This window comes from Zootermopsis nevadensis, unplaced genomic scaffold, assembly GCF_977971745.1.
Source record: "Zootermopsis nevadensis isolate Lab colony 2312 unplaced genomic scaffold, Znev_1.0 Znev_ptg000046l, whole genome shotgun sequence".
NCBI lineage: Eukaryota > Metazoa > Arthropoda > Insecta > Blattodea > Termopsidae > Zootermopsis > Zootermopsis nevadensis.
Genome location: NW_028259178.1, coordinates 1175715 through 1195701, shown reverse-complemented (window position 1 = coordinate 1195701; position 19987 = coordinate 1175715). Strand labels below are relative to the sequence as shown.

Sequence of the window (19987 nt, the reverse complement as noted above, 5' to 3'; positions counted from 1 at the left end):
CCAGAGTTTTACGCTACTACACACAGACTGAAAACATCAACCAGTTAAGAGTAGCGTGTAGTGGGTACACCTCTAATGTGTTCTGATAATATTCTAGATTAAATCGCTGTGCCACTGTGAGGTAATCTTAAAGCTGTACCCATCAGAACACACGAAAGCCTGTCGTCTGTTGTTCGTTCAGTGGTTGTGGAACGAATGCTTGTAGGACGGGTCGTAACTCACAGCGAAATCTTGCGCATTTAACTAATTCCTAGCAGAGATTTTCTCCTGGTCTGCGGACTGTACCTCATGGTTTGCCCACTTCATGGGGAAACCACAGCAGACGAGAGAGAGAGGCCCCCCCCCCACACACACACACACGCAGGCAGGCAAACAGACAGTGATTGGCCTAACAGGTATTCATCATTTAATAACATTAAAATTAAGATGGAAAGTCAGAAAAACCTCTGTTTTTGCATTGATGAAATTTAGCCTCCTTTAGAAATGAAAACATAAAGTTGTCTGTATGCGTAACATCTGAGAAAAAGGGAAAATAACAGGAATTATATATAAAAACATAAGGAGCTTCACAGGTTGGACTCGTGCTTTGGTGCTAATGTACGCAGCATTCACTGGGTAAAACAACAAAATTTAGGTTGCTTATTTTCACGTGAAGAGTACACACGGACGATGAAAGCAAAATTGGTAAGATAATATGAAATTAATTGTGGAAAACCCGTTCATAACAACGGAGATTAAAGTCAGATTACTTATAACAGCCTCCAATTAATGGCTCTTCTGATGACAATGTTGAACATCTGGGCTCTATTGTAACAATTTCTGAATGTATAATGACTTCTCTGTACCAAGAAGTCAAGACAACTAGATTTACTAATTTTCAATACGACGAAAATACTCGCACAAGAATGTACGCGGCTCTTCAACTTCCGTACAGGAGACGTAATGTGTGGGTACGATGGAATCAGGGCTGAATTTCAAACTGGGACAAGAGCAAACAGAAAATTAAACAATGATACATCATTTGAAAATGACTCCATAAAAAAAAAACATTCTCACTCACTTTGCAGAAGATAATTGACATCACTACATTATCATCTCCCAAGTCCATTCCCACTCAACACGGGAACCTTTCAATGACAATGATCACTTCCTCTAGTTTTGTTTTTGGCTTGTTATTAAATTTTAAAACATTTAACACTAAAAAAGGAGGGAGTGTAATATAACGCCAACTCAGTACATTACTGCAATACAAATACTAAACATCACAAAATACTTATACATATCAATGTTCTCAGTGTGGAAGAATTCGTGTAGATCTTGCACATAAATAGAAACTATTCAATTCGGTAGTTCTGAAAGGTCCGTTCTAACAAAACTACAAAGAAAGCTAATTATTTCTTCATTTATTGAGCCTTGTGCATATAAAATGCAGCACAGTATCCACGTATTCCAACAAAGTTAGAGACTATACAATAAGAAACTTCACGTGTTACAGACCACACCTTGGTGTCTTTGTAGCGCACACACAGCCTTGTAAAAACTGTATATACCTTCACAGTAATAACAATAACTTACTCATCTTCACTCATGTTTCCCTGCAAAGCTCTGTTAATGGTTCATTCAATATAACAAAAATCACAAAAGTATCTATCAAATGTTGTACGAGTAATTCTCCTTTAGGCCACAAATGACCCTTCAATTACGAGAGCTTCAGAATTGGATAACGTAAGCTGAAATACGCGGAAATGAATCATAGCCTCACACATGTTGCTTCAAAAAAATCAATACATGGTGTGACATGAACACTTACTGCACAACACAGTTATGATTACAAAATACAATAATATTTATAAAACATAACAAATTGTCACAATTCCCAAGATTATCATAGAGCAAATACAATTCATTATATTTTTTTTTACATTTAATATATATATATATATTTATAACATTTTTATCATACACTCTCCCCTCACCCCCACTCTATCGCTATAATGGCGTTAAGTACAAAAATATATTTGATTTCAAACACTGGTGCTAGATTCAAAAGGACTTTGCTTCTTTTACATATTATCAGGTAGATACTAGTCTACTCTCCATATTATGCGCATGAGGAAACTGTACACACAGAAGAAGAAAAGTCTTTCATCAACCACCCTGTATAAGTGTGAATTCTGTTACCATGACAGCAGAACATTTGAAATCAAGGCCTATGTTTAGTCAAGGGTTTCACGATTTGTAGTCTACCAGTGCTGAGAAATATCGTTGCCACTGCTTACAGAATTTTACAATAAAGTACAAAGGCTATATCTATCATGCTAACATTTCATAATCACAATAATCAACGCACAAGGAATGCGCACTTAACAACTACGAAACGCCACATACTCTGCTGCGTACAGTCAGTCACGTGACTAAGAGTGCGCTAAAGGACTGGACGAACTGAGGAAGGGCCAATCAAAGCAAAGAACAAATCAACCAATTAACTTTAGGAAGAGTTTTTCACAATTTTAAATTTCTGAAAGATGCAAAACTCAAAGCTGAGTACAAAACCATTTATAAGATGGAATAGCAAATGGATAACAAGAAATGAACCACTTCTAACTCTGAAATGAGTTGGCCAAGTCTCTTTGAAAACACATTTAAAGGAGCATTAGAAATGTGAAGAAGTCATATTTAAATGTTCTTCCTGCTCGACAACTACCAACCGTATAGTAAACAACACTAAATTAAATTTATGTTGTAGCCGATTTCTTACCCCTAACTTGCAACGCCTTCGAATCTCCAGAATCGAGTTCTGTACACGTAAGCGTAAATGGCGACATTGCTTTTATGTATTCCTATACAAGCTCGTGTTCACTAACCACTAGACAGCGTCAAATTAATTTCTGTAAGTGACATTTTAATTACAGTTCAGATTGATCCATGAAAACACACGCATTCCACATTTTTGTTTGTTTATTTGGTATATAAATATTAAACTGAAGATGTTTATAGATTAAAATTTACAGAAATATTCTATAAAGTGCACATACCCTTGTATTGCAATCTGTTGTTGATAAATATGATAGAATTTGACAGGGATGGATCACCTATTAAAAGACTAACGCATTTCACCGAATAATTAACGCTGTTAGCGTTGTGAAATATTTAAGATCAAGCGAGGATATAACAACTCTTAAAAGAAATATATTTTCAGTAATCTTATATCACAGTTCCTAAGTACATTTAAGTAATATAAGTATAAATAAGAGAAATTAGTAGATTAGAACAGTTTATCTTCAATCTGGGGCACACAATCTCTAAAATGCAAATGGATGAAAAGTTTAGAAGTACTGTAGGACAATTTGAGCCTTAGTGAAATTATTAAAATGGATTAAAACTTCATTTCACATAGTATCATCATGGGGGTTATTAAATTAAAAAAATTGCTGTGCATTTGTCAGGTGCCACGAATCAGAAAACCACGGTTCTGGTGAGGGAACTACGGCAATGTTGTGAGGACAAAATAAATGACTGTACGAGAAACAGATTCTGTTAAGTCTGAGCTGGTACAGGATTGAGACCAGGGAGTGGGATAGTTTCATGCGCTGGAAATCTATAAAGAATGGAATTAAGACACAGTCACATACGGTGGAGAGACCAGAGTACGGGAAGCGTAGCTACGTGTTAACACAAGAAATTCAGAGTTCTACCTATGCAAGGGACGTTTGTAGTCAGAAAGGAAGAATATTTTCGGATGATAACAGGAGAATCTGAATACACAACGAATTTCCAAATATCCTACTTGGCTTATCACGCGAAGGTGCAGAATCTATTAGTTCCGATAGCTGATTTTAACTGTGAACATAAAGGGCTGAATCTTTAAATATCCCAAAATGTAGTATGAAGTATACAGTATGAGTCACGACTAGATGGTATAAAGATGCACCTTTCAAACCTGTTTAGTCACGTGCTCTTAACGTAACTTCGCAACTTATGAAACATGTGACAATTAGTCATTTCCCACTGTAACAAGAGTTCTAGTAGTTAAACGCGTGGTAAAATGGAGGTACTGACTTTCGGCTTCTTTCTGGAATGCCATATTTTATTCCAATTTTTATTTAGAACATTCCAGAGTACATGGTTTCTGGGATACGAACTTAAGAAATCAGTTTCTAGGTTAGTTGATTGTTCACAGTGGTTTCACATTCATCACGCTGACCACTGTTTCGTGGAAGTTTATCGAAAGGAATATATTACAGATAATCTCACAAAAAAAAAATGTGAATGACTAATGAACATGATTGTATGTCGGCATACAGAGATATATCGGCATGTTATGTCACATGGAAAGCTGCAACGTTGAAAGAATGAATGTTTGATTTTAGTTGGTAGCATCTCTAATATTTTAGCGTGACTAATTATGTTACAGCAGTACGTATGTGATTAAATATAGTGACTTAAATTCTTTTTTTTGTCCTCACCGTCTCTATAAACTGAGCGGATGACGCGCTACTGTCAAATTCTTCAACAAATAAGCAACACAATGTCCTCAGGTTTTGCATCCTCCAATCTAGTTATGAAAACTGTAACCTGTTTCACGTCGTCAAGCCGCGACTCATGACGGATGAAGGTAAAAGAGGAAAACAGAAGATTGTAAAAATGTGTCCTTCACGTCACCATGGAAAAGTTAAATAAAACGTAGTTTTATTCGTTAAGCCACGGAAATATTCCACGACCGTAATTCAGCTTCAGACAAATCATAGGACAGATGATGCGACTGCGGTAACACTGGCACCATTACTACTGCTCTTGCTAAGATACAACGATCAATAATATATTTATTTTACATTTCAGATGCCTGAGTTGATATAGTTCAAATTACAATCTATGTAGGAAGACAATCACATATATGATCTGAAAGGTATGACCACTATTCTACACTATACAGATTGAGCTTCTCAATACTTTCGTCCTCGCGTAATCACCGTCAACAGCGTTACGTGGACTTTATTGCAAACAAATGGTTCTACAGAACACTTTATTGGCCATAATATATTTATGAGAGTGGAAAAACTGATACACAAAACCAAAGCTACTTTGTTTGCTACTAAAACTACATTATCTGGTACTGATTAAAATGTATGGATAACCGATGTCTCTGATATAGTTTAATGCTACTCGTTGCGTAACTCGTGCTTGCAGATTTTCTCCCACAACAGGGTTACCAACCATATCAAGTTTCACATGTTAACGAAAATTCAGAAAACGTGGGTGCAGATGGAGGTATGATGTTACAACGGAACTTTGGGAAACAGGGTTTTGGGGTGTGAATTGGGTTCATCTGGCTCAGGATAGGGACCAGTAGTGAGCTCTTGTCAACATGATAATAAACATCTTAAGTCCACAAAAGGCAGGGAATTTCTTGAATAGCTTTTCATGAAACATTATGCTCCATGGAGTTAACCAGAAACATTTCTTGAAAATGTGTTCTATATAGCACTACGATTACCTTCATTACAGGTATTCTGTATGGAACATAAACAAAAGAATGCTATGTTTGTATATCTGCTTGACATCTTTCAAATTCTAAATCCTTCGTTGGATGTCGTAGACCTGCATGGCGAACCCTTACTCAGACATACCGAGAACATGGGTTCAGAATTATCTGCCGAATATGACCAAAACTTTACTAAAAGTAACCACACTTTTGTATTATATTTTCTTGCAGTGGTTTTAATTTATTCCCTTGAATACAGATCGCGCTGTAAAAAATTTGACAAATGTCATAAATGTGAATTAGGTAAATATTTAATGTCATACACGTAATTCAGCACGACAAACCACAATTTTAAAAATTAAAAAAAATTGTTTGAAATAATTTTATACTGTCCAATAATTATTCATTAAATAAAGAATGTCGGAAACAAAATTTATATGCGTTAAACAACGTGTATATACCATCAGCAACTTTTAAAAGAGACTTCGTTGTTTTCTTGTCCACAGTTAAGATATTTACACTACCATTAGGCATTATTAAGCAACATGAGATTACAAACTCTGGCAGCAATATGACGTAACCTAACCTGCGTGGAATCCTGGAACTCCAGACTTCCCCCACCACCTGATCCTCTTCTTGCGGATTCAGACCACAACCTAAGAATCAGCAGATATAAAGTATTCTTTTGTTTTTAATCACAGCGTAAAATTTAGTGCTACAAGATGGCAGTAATTTCAGGTATGTATACTCTATTATGGAGTACAGGTTGATCAGCAAACCTGAGTTCTGCAAGTGACACAGATACTGCACAATTTAACACAACAGTTTAGGTCTCACTTAACGACCACTACGCATTCTACCGTTAACAAAGCTAACCTGAGAAATATGACAAAACGATATCATAAACTCAGTATTACAGTCTGCACTGTTCAGAAATATTATTCTCGTTAAAAAATACGATTCTTTTAATTAGAGACGTGACAACCTTAACTTTTAAACAAATGGTAGTAGTAAGGAGACATACTCGTCGTTACAGTACTCTTTTAATTTAATATCGCGGTTTTCTGTCATGCACTTTTACAGGAACTTCCTTCCTGATGTGAGAGCGGCGAAGTATCAGACTTCGGGTGTTCTGGATGCTGGCTCCACTATGAGAAATAATTCTCACGCTGTTGAAACAAAGGCAGCGGCTGAATTGGAGAAAGATCGTCCTCATCGAAACTCGGCTCGGTGTTGAGCGGCAACGTTGCTAGTGCTTTTACTGCCAAAGAACAAGAATGTTTATCAGATGTTTCAGCTACTGAAACTTTTTGGAACTCACCAATTTATTTCAATACATTGTAATAATAATCTTTCTCTTTATAAGATAGTGTAATTGCGTCATATTGTGAATATTATAACAATTATTTATTTTAATCCGTCTGATCACAATATTTAAAATTTCTTATAATTAAGATAATAAAATATCATTGATGTTCCGTATCGATTGATCGATTTACATTTCGGAACATTTACACAACATGTTTCAATTTTTATAAAACCATCATCAGGTGTAAAATATATCTAAGAACTTAAAATTCAATTATGATTTCTGTAGTATTTTGGTGATGTTTCATTACGTTTGTTTTTCAATTCTTGGGCGAAGGTGTTGTTTTTCTTAAATGTTATTAGATGTACATATCGGCCAAAGATGTAGGGATGAGTGTCCCGATATGTCCAGAGGTACTAGTGTCTTCGCCCAAAAATGGAAAGACAAACGTAATGAAACATCACCAAAAAACTACAGAAATCATAATTGAATTTTAAGTTCTTAGATATATTTTACACCTGATGATGGTTTTATAAAAACTGAAACATGTTGTGTAAATGTTCCGAAATGTAAATCGATCAATCGATATGGAACATCAATGATATTTTATTATCTTAATTATAAGAAATTTTAAATATTGTGATAAGACGGATTAAAATAAATAATCTTTCTCTTTAGTATGAAAATGTTTTTTCTCTTTAAGATGCTGGATTCCAATGGTCTAGACAGCGTTTCTCAACCTATGGTACACGAGCCAATGTTGAATGGTATGCGAACAAAGTAAGAAAATCAAAAGATAATATTCACATAAAATAAGTTTTCCCTCAACACATTTGGTTAGTGGTATATTTCATGCGTTAAATTAGGATTAGTGGCGCGCCAGCGAAAAAGGTTGAGAACCCCTGGTCTAGAATATACCCGAAACATTAAGATTTATATCTTATATTTGCAGTTATAAGTCAATTTTCTCAATAAGTTTCTTCATTCTTGCTTTTGGTTTTCCCGAATATAAGCTTAAAATTAATTATGACTGTGAGAGAACATATATTTCATAGAATTCACGGTCTCATTCTCACACGAAGCCGACAGCTGGCTGTGATGTATACAGTCTGATATTTCTCTAAGCAAGTGTGATGGGGGGGGGGGGGGGGGGGGGGGACTTGTATTCTCCATTTTAATGCTGTACGCTGGGCAAAAGTGAAATAATTCACATTTATTTAAAATAAATTTCTTTCTACGAACACTTAGTATAAGCAGTGTTTATATCACTTCAGAGCATATTCAATTTCACATTGCAATAAAAAGTACGTTAATACATGCTATGACAAGCAGATTACAGGAATGGCAATGTGTATGAGAGATATTCTGTCTGCAACTTGGGCAAATTACTGGTTATTCTGATTGAGGTTTTATGTGGTTTTCTTCAGTCATACTAGGAAAATGCTAGGATACCTTGAAACAGACCAAAACTACCTCCTTCAAAATTCTTATCTAGTAACAATTCATGGTATTTCGACCTCATTTGATGCTGTACAATCTACACATTTGAAACATATAATAACATTATCTCAGGATAAATCAATAAATCCTTGCTACTAGAACACCTTGTCCATGTGTCTTGAATGGATATATTACCCCTAATGATATGAATCACAAGAACTCATCAGCCCAATACCAGAAGCTTCTGACGTCAGTTGTAACGAAATAACAGCGTCCGTACGCAGCCTCACGTGTACCTGTGCTAGCAGAGACAGACAACGACGCAGAAGCTGTGGAACTGGAAACTTGAATCTTAACCGGGCTATTGGATATTATGGCTAACTAAAGCTTTCCTCAGCATCTTGAATGGTAATTTCAAATATCTGAAGAATGCCATCTTTCCAAATCTTGGGATACATCTCATCTCTTTTAACATCACATAACCAGTGTAGTTGAACCATCATCATTAAATATCATTATGAGCCGAGAGTGCTCAGGTCTGTTTCGTGTCCATCTTTCACAACTGTATTTGCTGTAAAATGTACTTGCTTACTTCAACGTCCAAATGAAGTTCCTCATTCTTGAAGCAGACTGTATGGTGCATGTGAAATCTTTTGTTTCCAAATATTTTTCAGGGATGAAAATCCCAATATGTGTTCAGATGGTCAGAGTTTGATTTACAATTTGTAAAATTCTTTGTCCTCGAGTTCATTCCACACATCCTCAAAAAATGAGAATGAAGCGTGCGTCTGTATCAACAAATTTCGTGTGTGATAATTTTGTTTTCAACTAAGCAATGAAATTTTAGGTTCTCGCAGATGCGAAGATCTCAATGTGTGGACTAGCAGGAAAATCTACTGGCAGACATTCTGCGAGTAAAGAATGTGTTGGAAATGTCAATCATTTCCGTGCCATCTGCAGAAATTGGCGAGGCAAAGCAGTACTCGACTTGATACTCGAAACAGTTATTAAGGAATTGCAGGATTTGAGGTTTTCACGGCAGCGAGTCCGAAGATCGTCGTCTTCTCGGTCGTTGCGCCGTGTAGTCAACCAGACTACACGACGCAACAACCCAGAAAACAGCCATCTTCAATTAAGCATTTATTTGGAAGAAATCACTTACTGCCATATTCAAGAAAATCGTTACAGACAACTCAACACAAAAATAAAACTTCCTCTGTGAATAAAACATGGCAGTAAGCCTCCTTTTATATTCGTATTTGACACATCTTAAGGCCGCCATTCACGATTGCTCCAGATGGATGACATCCGAATGGATGACGTCCAAACGGATGTCGTCCAAAGAGGTACTACATTCACGGTACATTATACAAGTTTGGACTTCACTGGACGAAGGCTCGTGGCAGACTGGCATGAGAATGGACCACGTTTCCGCCACTCACGAACCGATTTGGAGTGGCTCGATCGCCGATTCCCCCATTCACGATATGATGGCGCGATGGAGTGATCGGATGGATTATGGCTCGACAGAATATCCAAACGAGCCCACCGCGCCACGCCAATGGACTTCAGTTTCCGCATTCACGGTACAATTTTGGAGCTACACCGCGCCATTTGGACGAATGGAGCGATCATGAATGGCGGCCTTTAGACCTCGGACAAGGAAATCCGAGTGCAACGAGAAATGTAACTGGGAAAACACTGGATCATATGCTCGTGGCAGGATGCATTCACAAGATCCACCCTGTAACTAGTCTCTGCTTAAACGAATAAAGGAAGGAAATAAGCTTATAAAGAGTAAATTATAAAAGAACTTGCTTACACAAAATACAAACAAATTAAAAGACCAACCTGCATCAGAGGCAAAACAGCTACGTACATACGCTCAAATCATTCCTGGGATGGAACTGAGGTTGAACCTAAATGATAACAAGACAAGCTACTCATTACAGAAGTTAATTGCTACAAAATAAAAACACAAGGTTAAAAAGTTAGCATGCTCAAAGAACGCTCATACTCAGACGACACTTAGAACACATCATGATTAGTCACACAGATGCGGTCATTAACTTGAAAATATAAAATTTTCACTGCAAAAAGAACCACTGAAAAAATGGTTAACCATAACAGAACTTTAATTCGCATGGCATTATCGGCGCATATTGCAAATCGTAAAGTCACGGTAAACTCTCGTAACAGATCAGAAATGTTAACTGTTGCTTATCTTTAAACACAGCATCTGTGTTGCATGAACTGGAGGACTGGCGCGTGCGTTCCTTCAAGGGTAAACTTTCTCAACACCGATAAAAATAAAATGTAATACATGTGTCCTGTCACCTGTGACTTTCCTGTTCAACAAAGTGAACAGGAACAGTTCCGGAAATATTATTTCGTGACATTTCAAGTAAATATTAAAGTTAATGAAAATGTAAAGTTGAAGTTATTCCTGAAGGAGCAAACGACACTGAACACTGTCACAGACGTGTTCATTTCACGTGACACGTATTGATAAAAATGGCCATAGTTCTGTATATGAGATTTGACGACGTTCATGAGATTTGCATAGTTCAGTCAACTAATTGAAGGTTCTGAGGTGCTCATTCCCACCGAGATCACTTTAAATTTAGCAAACATGAGAAGTTTCTTATCAGAAGTTCAGGTGTTCAAATAAAAGATTTGTTTGGAAGTATAAAGAATTTTCTTGGTGATATGTTTCTTTCTACATTAACATTTATGAACAAAAATTTTGTCAAACAAAAATCTGGTAAGCTGCTATACGCCTACTAATCAATCCTAAGGGGTTCTGACAGTTGTCTATTACTATCCATCGTCTGGTATTCTGAAGAGAACGGATTTTGGAAGCTGGATCTCCTTCGATCCTCAGGCGGAAGATGTGGGAAATATCCGCTTAATTAGGAGCAGCCTCGATCAAATAATAGGAACTGCATAATTAATATACAACGTCATCGCAACAAACAAAAATTTATGGTATTTTAATAATCATCAAACATGTTTCGATTCACAACTGACATAATGAGAGTTTGCTTGTTATTGAAGACTAATATTAAGTAACAAAGCATTTTCAAGTTAACGTTCCTCAATCAGACAAATATTTCCACACGTTTTGAAGCTCTTTAAATGTTGAATTAAAACCCAACATTAATCAAAAATGCAGTGAACATACATGCATGCTAATGCCTAGGTCCACTGACAGCAGTCCAGAGGCCAATAGAATTGGACGTGCTTGTGTTTCCCACCAATTACAGAGCACTCGAGCAAAACAGCAGATCTCTGGTACGCTTCTGGTAAATTTGTGTAATTTGTTGGAAACAATTTCTTTCAAATATGTTTTCAAGAAAACATGTTGTTGCATTAACCCTTCAGCGTGGGAGCATTTAAATCCAAAGTCTATATCGTGCTGTGGGAGGAGTTTCTGCTTGGGGATTTAATTTTGAGCTGAAAGTGCATCATTTTACTTATATGGGCACAACTTCCCTAATAATTGATGAATTTTAGTGAAACTTTGAACAAAATGTTCACACCACACTAGGCTTTATAGAAAAGTAAAAAATTTACCTTAAAAGTTGAGTTTTGTGTGGAATATCTTGAAACAGCCATCAACACAGAGACCAGCCTCACAATCAGGACACCAAAACACTGTCTTTCACGCACAGGTAAATCATCGATTACACTTGATTCATCATCTGAATCGAACATGCTACTTTCGGAATCAGTGAGAGGTTTGTCTACACTTCTAGCAATGTCTTGAGGAGACAAAAAACGCCTGCTACTCGAAGCCATATTCACGGCTGACTGACGGCAGATATGTACTATAGAATTCTGTTCATACCAAGGGGAGAACAGAGAATGCATTGACTAAGGTCGTTGACATCATATACCGTTAGAAAGCTTGGAATGTGTCCTACACAGCCGTCGTAACCTTAACTATATTACTCCATTTGTCTTCCCTAGAGAGAGCCACAAAGCAGAGGCTGAATGCAGTTGAGTTCAAAAATCGATCTATATTTCAAAGTTGAAAAACACTGGTAAAATCGATCTGTCAGAGTCATGTTATATATCAATCGATAGCCAGCTTTTTTCTCTACATGGCTACTGGATCCAGAATACATAAAATACAAGGTCAGTCGCTACAAAGAAGGAGAAGTCTTAGCGCGCATTATGCGAGCAGTGCTCGGCACTCCACGCCATGGGATGACTACGTCATGACGAGCGATGTTCGGCACTCCACGCTGAAGGGTTAAGGAACACTTTCCAGAGAAGTTCAAAAATCACAAAGCTAAGAGGCAAGAGTAGTCCCAACTTTGCGAAACAAAAAGCTGGCTTTGGTCTGGAACTCCATGGACCTGTTACTAATAACTGATCCACTTGCAACATTAATGCATCACACAGCCCAACTTTAACCCCTACGCAACATTCAGCAGTCAAATGTCCGTGCTTTACCTTTTACAGCAAATTTTTACTTTAGTCCACATCAAGAAATCATCTCTCTTCACTGCTATATCTGACTTTACTCTCTGCGCTATAAAAATGCGTTCTTCGTGGTCAGTACAGTGCTGCCGTCTAATGTTAAGAGTCTTCAGTTGAACACAGATGTCACAGAAGTGCCAGGCCGATGAAATGTTTTTGTTCCGAGTGAAATTTTGATATCTGGTAACATCTCAATTTTGAGCAGTTGAAAAGATTGTAAAAGGTGTTTTGTGAATAAAATACTGATCACTTAACTGGTCTGTTAGCGTAATTTCTGTGATTCTTATTCCTACGTACGCACGATAACCCGATCACGAGTTTAAATTTTTACCATAAAATTATATTCCATTAGCAAAAGCAGTAAACAAGTAACGCACAGCAAAAGGTTTAAAACTTTGAACAGGCAAACACAAAATCACCTAAAGTGGTCTAGACTGACAAATATAAGAGACGTCTCTTACTCTCACACTTACCAGCCACCATTTTGCTTTTCTCCATCACCTGTTTGGCCAGGATCTGATTCAGCTGAAGCAGATGTTCTCTCTGTTTCTTTTCTGCCGCAACTTTCTTCTTCAATGTTGATGTTTGTTCCTCCTCTTCTCTCTCTGTTGAAAGTACCAACGGTTAAAACTGGAATTCACGCGAGGAATATAACGCATTTGAACTGACGACATAGGGCATCATGTCTCGTCAAGATATTCTTTAGTTGGAAAATACATTTATGGTCATGGTCTATAAAATTTTGTCAGATCCTATTTCTTTTCCAAAAACTCCCCATACGAGGTGCGATCGGAAAGTTTCAAGACTGCGCGTATAAAAACCCGTACACTTATCTCAGGTATTAAATTCATCCATCACCCTCGAAGTAGTTCCCCTGGGAGTGAACACAACGATCACTTGTTATTGAGAACGTTTTGGTTAAAATAATTCATCAAATTTGCCAAAGTTACATTCATGAATACAAAAACATGCTCTGTTAAACAGTGAGCAGATGACTGCATCTTTTGCAGCTCATGGAATGAAGCACAGCATCACTCTACGGACAGTAATCTGTTACCCTACATTAAAAATAACGAGAACCTTTAGAATCAGAAGTTGTAATGGAAGTTGTTTCCGACAGCATCTTCCTAATGGCTTCCGCTTTCTTAAGCCGATGCATCTGCTCTTCCGCAGAAAGTTCAGGGGCCTGCAACAGACAGTCAACTGCTTGAGAAAGGAAAAATATGTAACAAGTAAGGAAATGTATGCACTGGTATTGTAGTATATGTCAAGTAACATCGCGACACGTACATTTTATTTATTTTATTTAGTGTTCTGTCTGGCGACAGGTCCATATGAACAGGATCCTTCCATCCTTTTCTCTTCTCGGACTGGGACCTGTTCATATACGTTCTTGGCAGATGATCCAGAAGTGGTTTGCCATTGCCTTCTTCTGTGTGTGAATGGAGTAATTGTTGGGATGCCACGGAGGAAAACTCCGTGTTGCCTAGACCACGGCCTTGCCCAACACAAGTTATAAATTCGGGCACCGCCGGGAATCGAACCCGAGACCCCAGGATTACAAGGCCAGCGTTCTAACCGCTAGACCACCTCATCTTATTATTATTTAGTGTTCTGTCTGACGACAGGTCCATATGAACAGGATCCTTCCATCCTTTTCTCTTCTCGGACTGGGACCTGTTCATATACGTTCTTGGCAGATGATCCAGAAGTGGTTTGCCATTGCCTTCTTCTGTGTGTGAATGGAGTAATTGTTGGGATGCCACGGAGGAAAACTCCGTGTTGCCTAGACCACGGCCTTGCCCAACACAAGTTATAAATTCGAACCCGAGACCCCAGGATTACAAGGCCAGCGTTCTAACCGCTAGACCACCGTGGCGGTCGACACGTACATATGGCATCCAAAATTAAAATACACAGACAATTCTCGTGTGTTTGCGAGTATTTTACTTTTGTCAGATCAAATACTGAAAGAACACTGTTCAACGTCAGGCAGTTGCGGTAAAAGAGAACAAAATAAAAATCAGTTTGCTTTTTACTTAATAAATGTTGCATCATCATGAGGAATGACATCACCGACATTGTCATGCGCGATAATTCCCCCGCCTGACAAGTTTAAGTATCATTCACTTTGGTAAGAGTTTGGAGTGGCACCCAACGACCAACGCCCAAGGATGTTCGAAGCATCTGCCTTCTCAGAATTAATTTCAGTACCGTGCAGATAAATGTATTAAGAAGGCAAAAGTAACAGGGGAGGACACGATGGGCAGGACATGTAGCATACACTAGGAATACGAGAAATTAATTGAATATGAACGAGAAACACCTTGGGAGATCTGGCTGGGAGGACAATATTAAAATGGATATTAAGAAAATGGAGTGTGGATTGGATTGGCATGACTTAAGATAAGGTCCAGAAGTGGGTGTCTGTGAACTTGTTAAGGAACTTCTGCGGCTCATAGAAGCAGCAACTTCCTACGACAAACTAAGTGCTGATAAACATTTTAATGTAAAAGTTACATCCTGGAGAGGGGTAGCAATTGGGGGGGGGGGGGGGGGAGAATTGCTTTAAAAGTTCAGAATCTGTGCAGATGTAACCCACAGACATTATTAAAGTAACTTACCTGCTCTGGAATGTATCGTTCAGGTATAACAATTTTGTTGGGAGTCCCCAAAATACTGTCGATTGTGTTTTCGTTGTACTTAAAGTCTTTGTGGCTCATTGTAGACCTGACAACATCGGGAGCATTCAGTCGAGGGCGCAACGCTCGCTCCATGTCAAGATCGTCCCGTGACCTTGCTGAACCCTGCGAAATTATTACAGATTAGTGACGTAGAACAAACAGAAATTAATATTATTTTAATAAACATAACTTCTGACTACGGAGCTTACTTGAGGGCTGGCAACCTTCTACGGAATTCAGGGAATTATAAATTTATGAGTACAAACATAATATAAATGTTGTTATATCATAATTATGTTCGAATATATTCTGAAATGTAAATTAGAGTAAGCTGAACCTGCACAGGACTGTACGTTACTTATTTTCATTTTGAAGTATTTCAGTTGCACAAGAGTGTAGAAGAGATGAAGGTACAAGCTTGAAACTCAGCGCTTCATGAACACAACACAAGACGAAGTGTTGCGACTGTGTAGAAAAAGAAAGATTTCAAGGACTTTAACTCATGGGTACCCAGACAAAAAAACACTAAATGAGAAAGGAAACTGACTGTAATTTTTAAAAACAACATAACATCCAATTAACAGAGTTTAAATTGAGCCTGGAAATACATTGTTTTAGCCGTACAACAAGAAAACTATGTGAATCTGCTCATCTGTGCATGATATTAATCAATATGAAGTCTTCTCAGAAATTGACATGTTGAGAACAGTCTCAATCCTCATCTGATGTCTGCAGAGACCAGGAAGTCCTACATACAGAGCGTCCCAACATTACGTATACTGGGACGACCCGTTCTTCAAGTGCCTCAGCACTGCGGGTCCCAACTTTTCGTTGGCTTGATCTATTAGACATTCGGTAGGACTCCTTGGACGAGGGATCGGCCCGTCGTACACAGGACAGCACAACACAGACATCCATGGCTTGAGTGGGATTTGAACCCACGGTCCCAGCGACCAAGCGGCACAAGGCCCACGCCTCAGACCGCGCGACCACTGCATACTCATAGCAAATTTGGTGGCTGCTTGTCACTGCTGTTAATTGTGCCATGAAACTAATGGTGGTCATTTTGAACTCCCACACTTGATTCGCTAATTCACTAAGTCCCAATGCTGATTCATGTAATGGTTCAGTTTATTAAAATGTCTATTTCATTCAATTAAAGTATGTACAGATCTTTTTGGGACACTCTGTATATACAATGCCTGGACCAGTTGCTGCTGGACTGGGTGGCCAATGGGGCTGGTAGGCAAATTCACAAGCCTAGCTCTGTTTGGCCTTGCTGGCGTTACCAATAAATCAGCTCAAACAAGATTATCAGACTGCGTGATGAATACACCATCGAGACCATCCACATTCTGACCAAGAAAAATAACACTCTGCTTACAACGGTTAAGGAGAAGCTGGGTCTGACGGTCGCTGGTATCTACCACATACCTGGCGAATGCAATAAACTTTGTGGGGCAGACCAGCAGAACTGTCGAGGCCAGACACCAAGAACATATGAGGCATATCTGCCTTTAGCAACCAGAGAAGTTGGCAGTGACAGAACACCGTATCGACTTTGACGGCATCTCCGAACTAGGGGCATGAATTATCTCAGGTGGGAAGCCATCGAGATCTGGCATGAGCACACAGCAGATTTTGGTCAGCGTCTCCCTCAACCATTGTTTCTCTTTTACTCTCATGTAAAGGATTTCTATTTTCTCACAGAAGACCATCTCTACCGAAGCTTAATGAAAGAAAATAATTACCAAAGCAAAAAAAGTAATGTTCATTTCTTAAGGGTGCAAAATTAGGGCACCACTGCTATTAAAATATTTGAGATACATAAAGTAAAAAAACTACAAAGAAGTTGCTGGTAAAACTGATTAAGCAGTTTATGAAGTAAAAGCTTATTTTTATTTTTAAGGGTTTTGATTAAAATTAAAAGGTTAATATCCATCGCTGAAGTTATGTTTCTGTCTTGGGGATGAATATTTTCCATAATTCTTGTGTTTTAAATGTTCTTTACTTACCGTAAGACACCAAGATAAAGCTGTACAGACTAGCTGGCAAAGGAACTGTTTTGCACAACATATGTCTTTACTGCATAAAAAATTAGAAGAGATTACGTCAGTTTCTGAAAAAATTAATAAGCATTTCTTGGACGTACCACCTTTTGATTTAATTAAGCCCTCACTCTGTCTTTCTGATACTTATGAAAAATATACACTTAGTTGCGTCTAAACTTCTTTTAGTAGTCTGTGAAGAGCTTCAACGGAATCCACGTAATTCTTGGACTTCAGAAACAGCTGTTGTCCGGGCTAAAGGTCAAAATGCTCACCTTTAACACAACCTTTGTTATTATACAACTTAAAGCAAAGTTAGAAACTATTAGATAAAAGCAATATTTTGACAAGCTGTAGGTACATGCAATATCAACGCAAAGTGACAATCCTTAAGAGTACCATGATTGGAGATGCGGAGGTTTCAATGTCAAGCAGAGGTTGACTACTCGACACAGTGTGATGTCTGCGCTTCTCTTTGGGAACAGCTCGTCTGCGTGGCTGGTGGTCCACATTGTGTCCTGACGCATCTCTCAGGGAAGACATCTCCATGACAATAGCACGAGCAGCCTCGCTCTTAAATACAGGTGATAACTGTGGTGAGACATCAGAACTCACTGGACTAGTGACGGCATAATGGTGAGACAGAGAGTCATCGTGGTTTCCCCCAAAGAGCTGCTCACGAGCCGTCAGCGGACGATTTGAATTCGAGCTCGGGCTCGCGGCTCTCTGGCTGCCCGTGCTCTCGGCACTACTGGTGCTGCCACCGCTGCAGCTTTCGAACTGTGCGACGCGTAGCGGGGAAGGGAAAAAGTAAAATAACACATTCAAAATAAAATGCATGCGAATAATATTTTGGAAATCGTGCAAGAAAAAATGAGAGTAAGAAAGTGTAGAACAAAATCATTCAAACCACAAAAAGGAATTTTTGAAAGGTGTCAATCAATACCTGTGTGGAAATTTAAGTTAGCTGCAAGTCAGTGTATAATCACTGGAACTTGTTAATACGGGGAGAATTTTTGGCCACAGCATGGCCTTTCCACCACGCAGAAACACTGCGTTGGTTACCAAATTTCCTAGTTTGTCGGCTGCAGCGATAATGAAAATGCAGCTCATCGTAGAGTTAAGTTTGCTACCTACACCACCGGAGATTTTAAAACGTTCCCCATTGGATCTGATATTTCACGCACCTTCTAAACTCTCGACTCACATGATATAGACGTTCTGTTGACATATGGGACACTTCAAGATGAATGGTTTCTCTTTCATTCATATGTGGACGAACTCAATAACTTTAATTTTGAAACATCCCCACTGAATAAATTAATTAGTTACAGAAATTAAGTGTGACTACAGATTGCAGGTGTTGAGGAGGATATTTGGGCCTAAGAGGGAAGACGATGGGGCATGGAGAAAACTGCATAATGACGAGCTTAAAAATCTGTACTCCTCCCCCAGTATTGTCAGGGTGATTAAGTCACAAAGAATGAGATGGGCATGGCATGTAGCGCGCATGGATGGGACAAGAGGTGTGCACCGGGTATTGGTTGGGAAGCCTGAGGGGAAGAGACCTCTGGGAAGACCTAGACGTAGATGGGAGGATAATCTCAGGCGGGATCTATGGGAGATAGGAGTTGAAGGAGACTGGATTTTGTTGGCCCAGGACAGGGTCCGTTGGAGGGCTTTGGTTAATTCAGTGATGAACCTTTGTGTTCGCTAAGCCATCTGGTTGGTTGGGTCCACTATTTGGGAAGCCTGAGAGGAAGAGACTTCTGGGGAGACCTAGACGTAGATGGGAGGATAATCTCAGGCGGGATCTATGGGAGATAGGAGTTGAAGGAGACTGGATTTTGTTGGCCCAGGACAGGGTCTGGTGGAGGGCTTTGGTTAGTTCGGTGATGAAACTTCGGGTTCCGTAAGCCATCTAGTTAGTTAGTTAATTAGTTAAGTGTGACTGCTGGATCATTTTGTAGTGGATTTTGTGGTTCTCTTTGATACTTGTTTCTTGTGCGAGGCATTACGACAAGGAAAGGAAAGTGGCAATAGATGCCGTCACTGCACATAACATAAGGGCCAGCCAAAGATGCATAAAAATCTCTCCATACTAAAATATAATACCATGACAATAGATTTATAACAATAACAAATTAACAAAATTTTTAATCCACTACCTTTATAATGGATGGGGTGTTAAAGAGAATAAACTATTTCTCCTTTTAAATCCTTTCAATGCCAAAATTTTTGTGAAAGAAAAACATGCCAAAATGTAGTAGGATTTGAGGTTTTAACGACAGTGAGTCCAAAGGTAGCTGTCTTCTGGTTCGTAGTGGTAGAAGTTTACCAACGTGCCAGAGTTCCTTGTTGTCTCCATCATCTCTCATCACCTTGATGATGAAGGCAGCAGAGACCTCTGAAACGTTGGTAAACTTCTACCAGTCTGCACATGGCAACGACCCACAAGACAGCCACCTTCATGCCAAAATTCTTTTATTCCGATATTACCATGGTAACAAAATCTTAATTGGTAATGTTATAGTGC

The 19987-nt window shown here is 38.6% G+C and overlaps 1 protein-coding gene across 17 annotated transcripts in view; it reads right to left on the bottom strand.

The window, feature by feature from the left end:
• Positions 1–1383: 1383 nt before the first annotated feature.
• Positions 1384–19987, bottom strand: part of kmr (pleckstrin homology domain-containing family A member kramer) — a 144131-nt gene continuing 125527 nt past the window's right edge. For 14 of the 17 annotated variants that reach the window (XM_087360747.1, XM_087360741.1, XM_087360739.1 and 11 more), the window contains 5 exons: positions 17851–18231; positions 15344–15526; positions 13800–13905; positions 13193–13324; positions 1384–6743 (listed from right to left, as the gene is read on the bottom strand). In XM_087360747.1, coding sequence (XP_087216873.1) covers positions 6631–6743; positions 13193–13324; positions 13800–13905; positions 15344–15526; positions 17851–18231 — 915 coding nt within the window. In that variant the 3' untranslated portion in view covers positions 1384–6630. Of the gene's footprint in view, positions 6744–10082; positions 10151–13192; positions 13325–13799; positions 13906–15343; positions 15527–17850; positions 18232–19987 lie in introns of all 17 variants that reach the window. The other 3 variants (XM_087360737.1, XM_087360742.1, XM_087360749.1) reach the window with 3 other exon arrangements.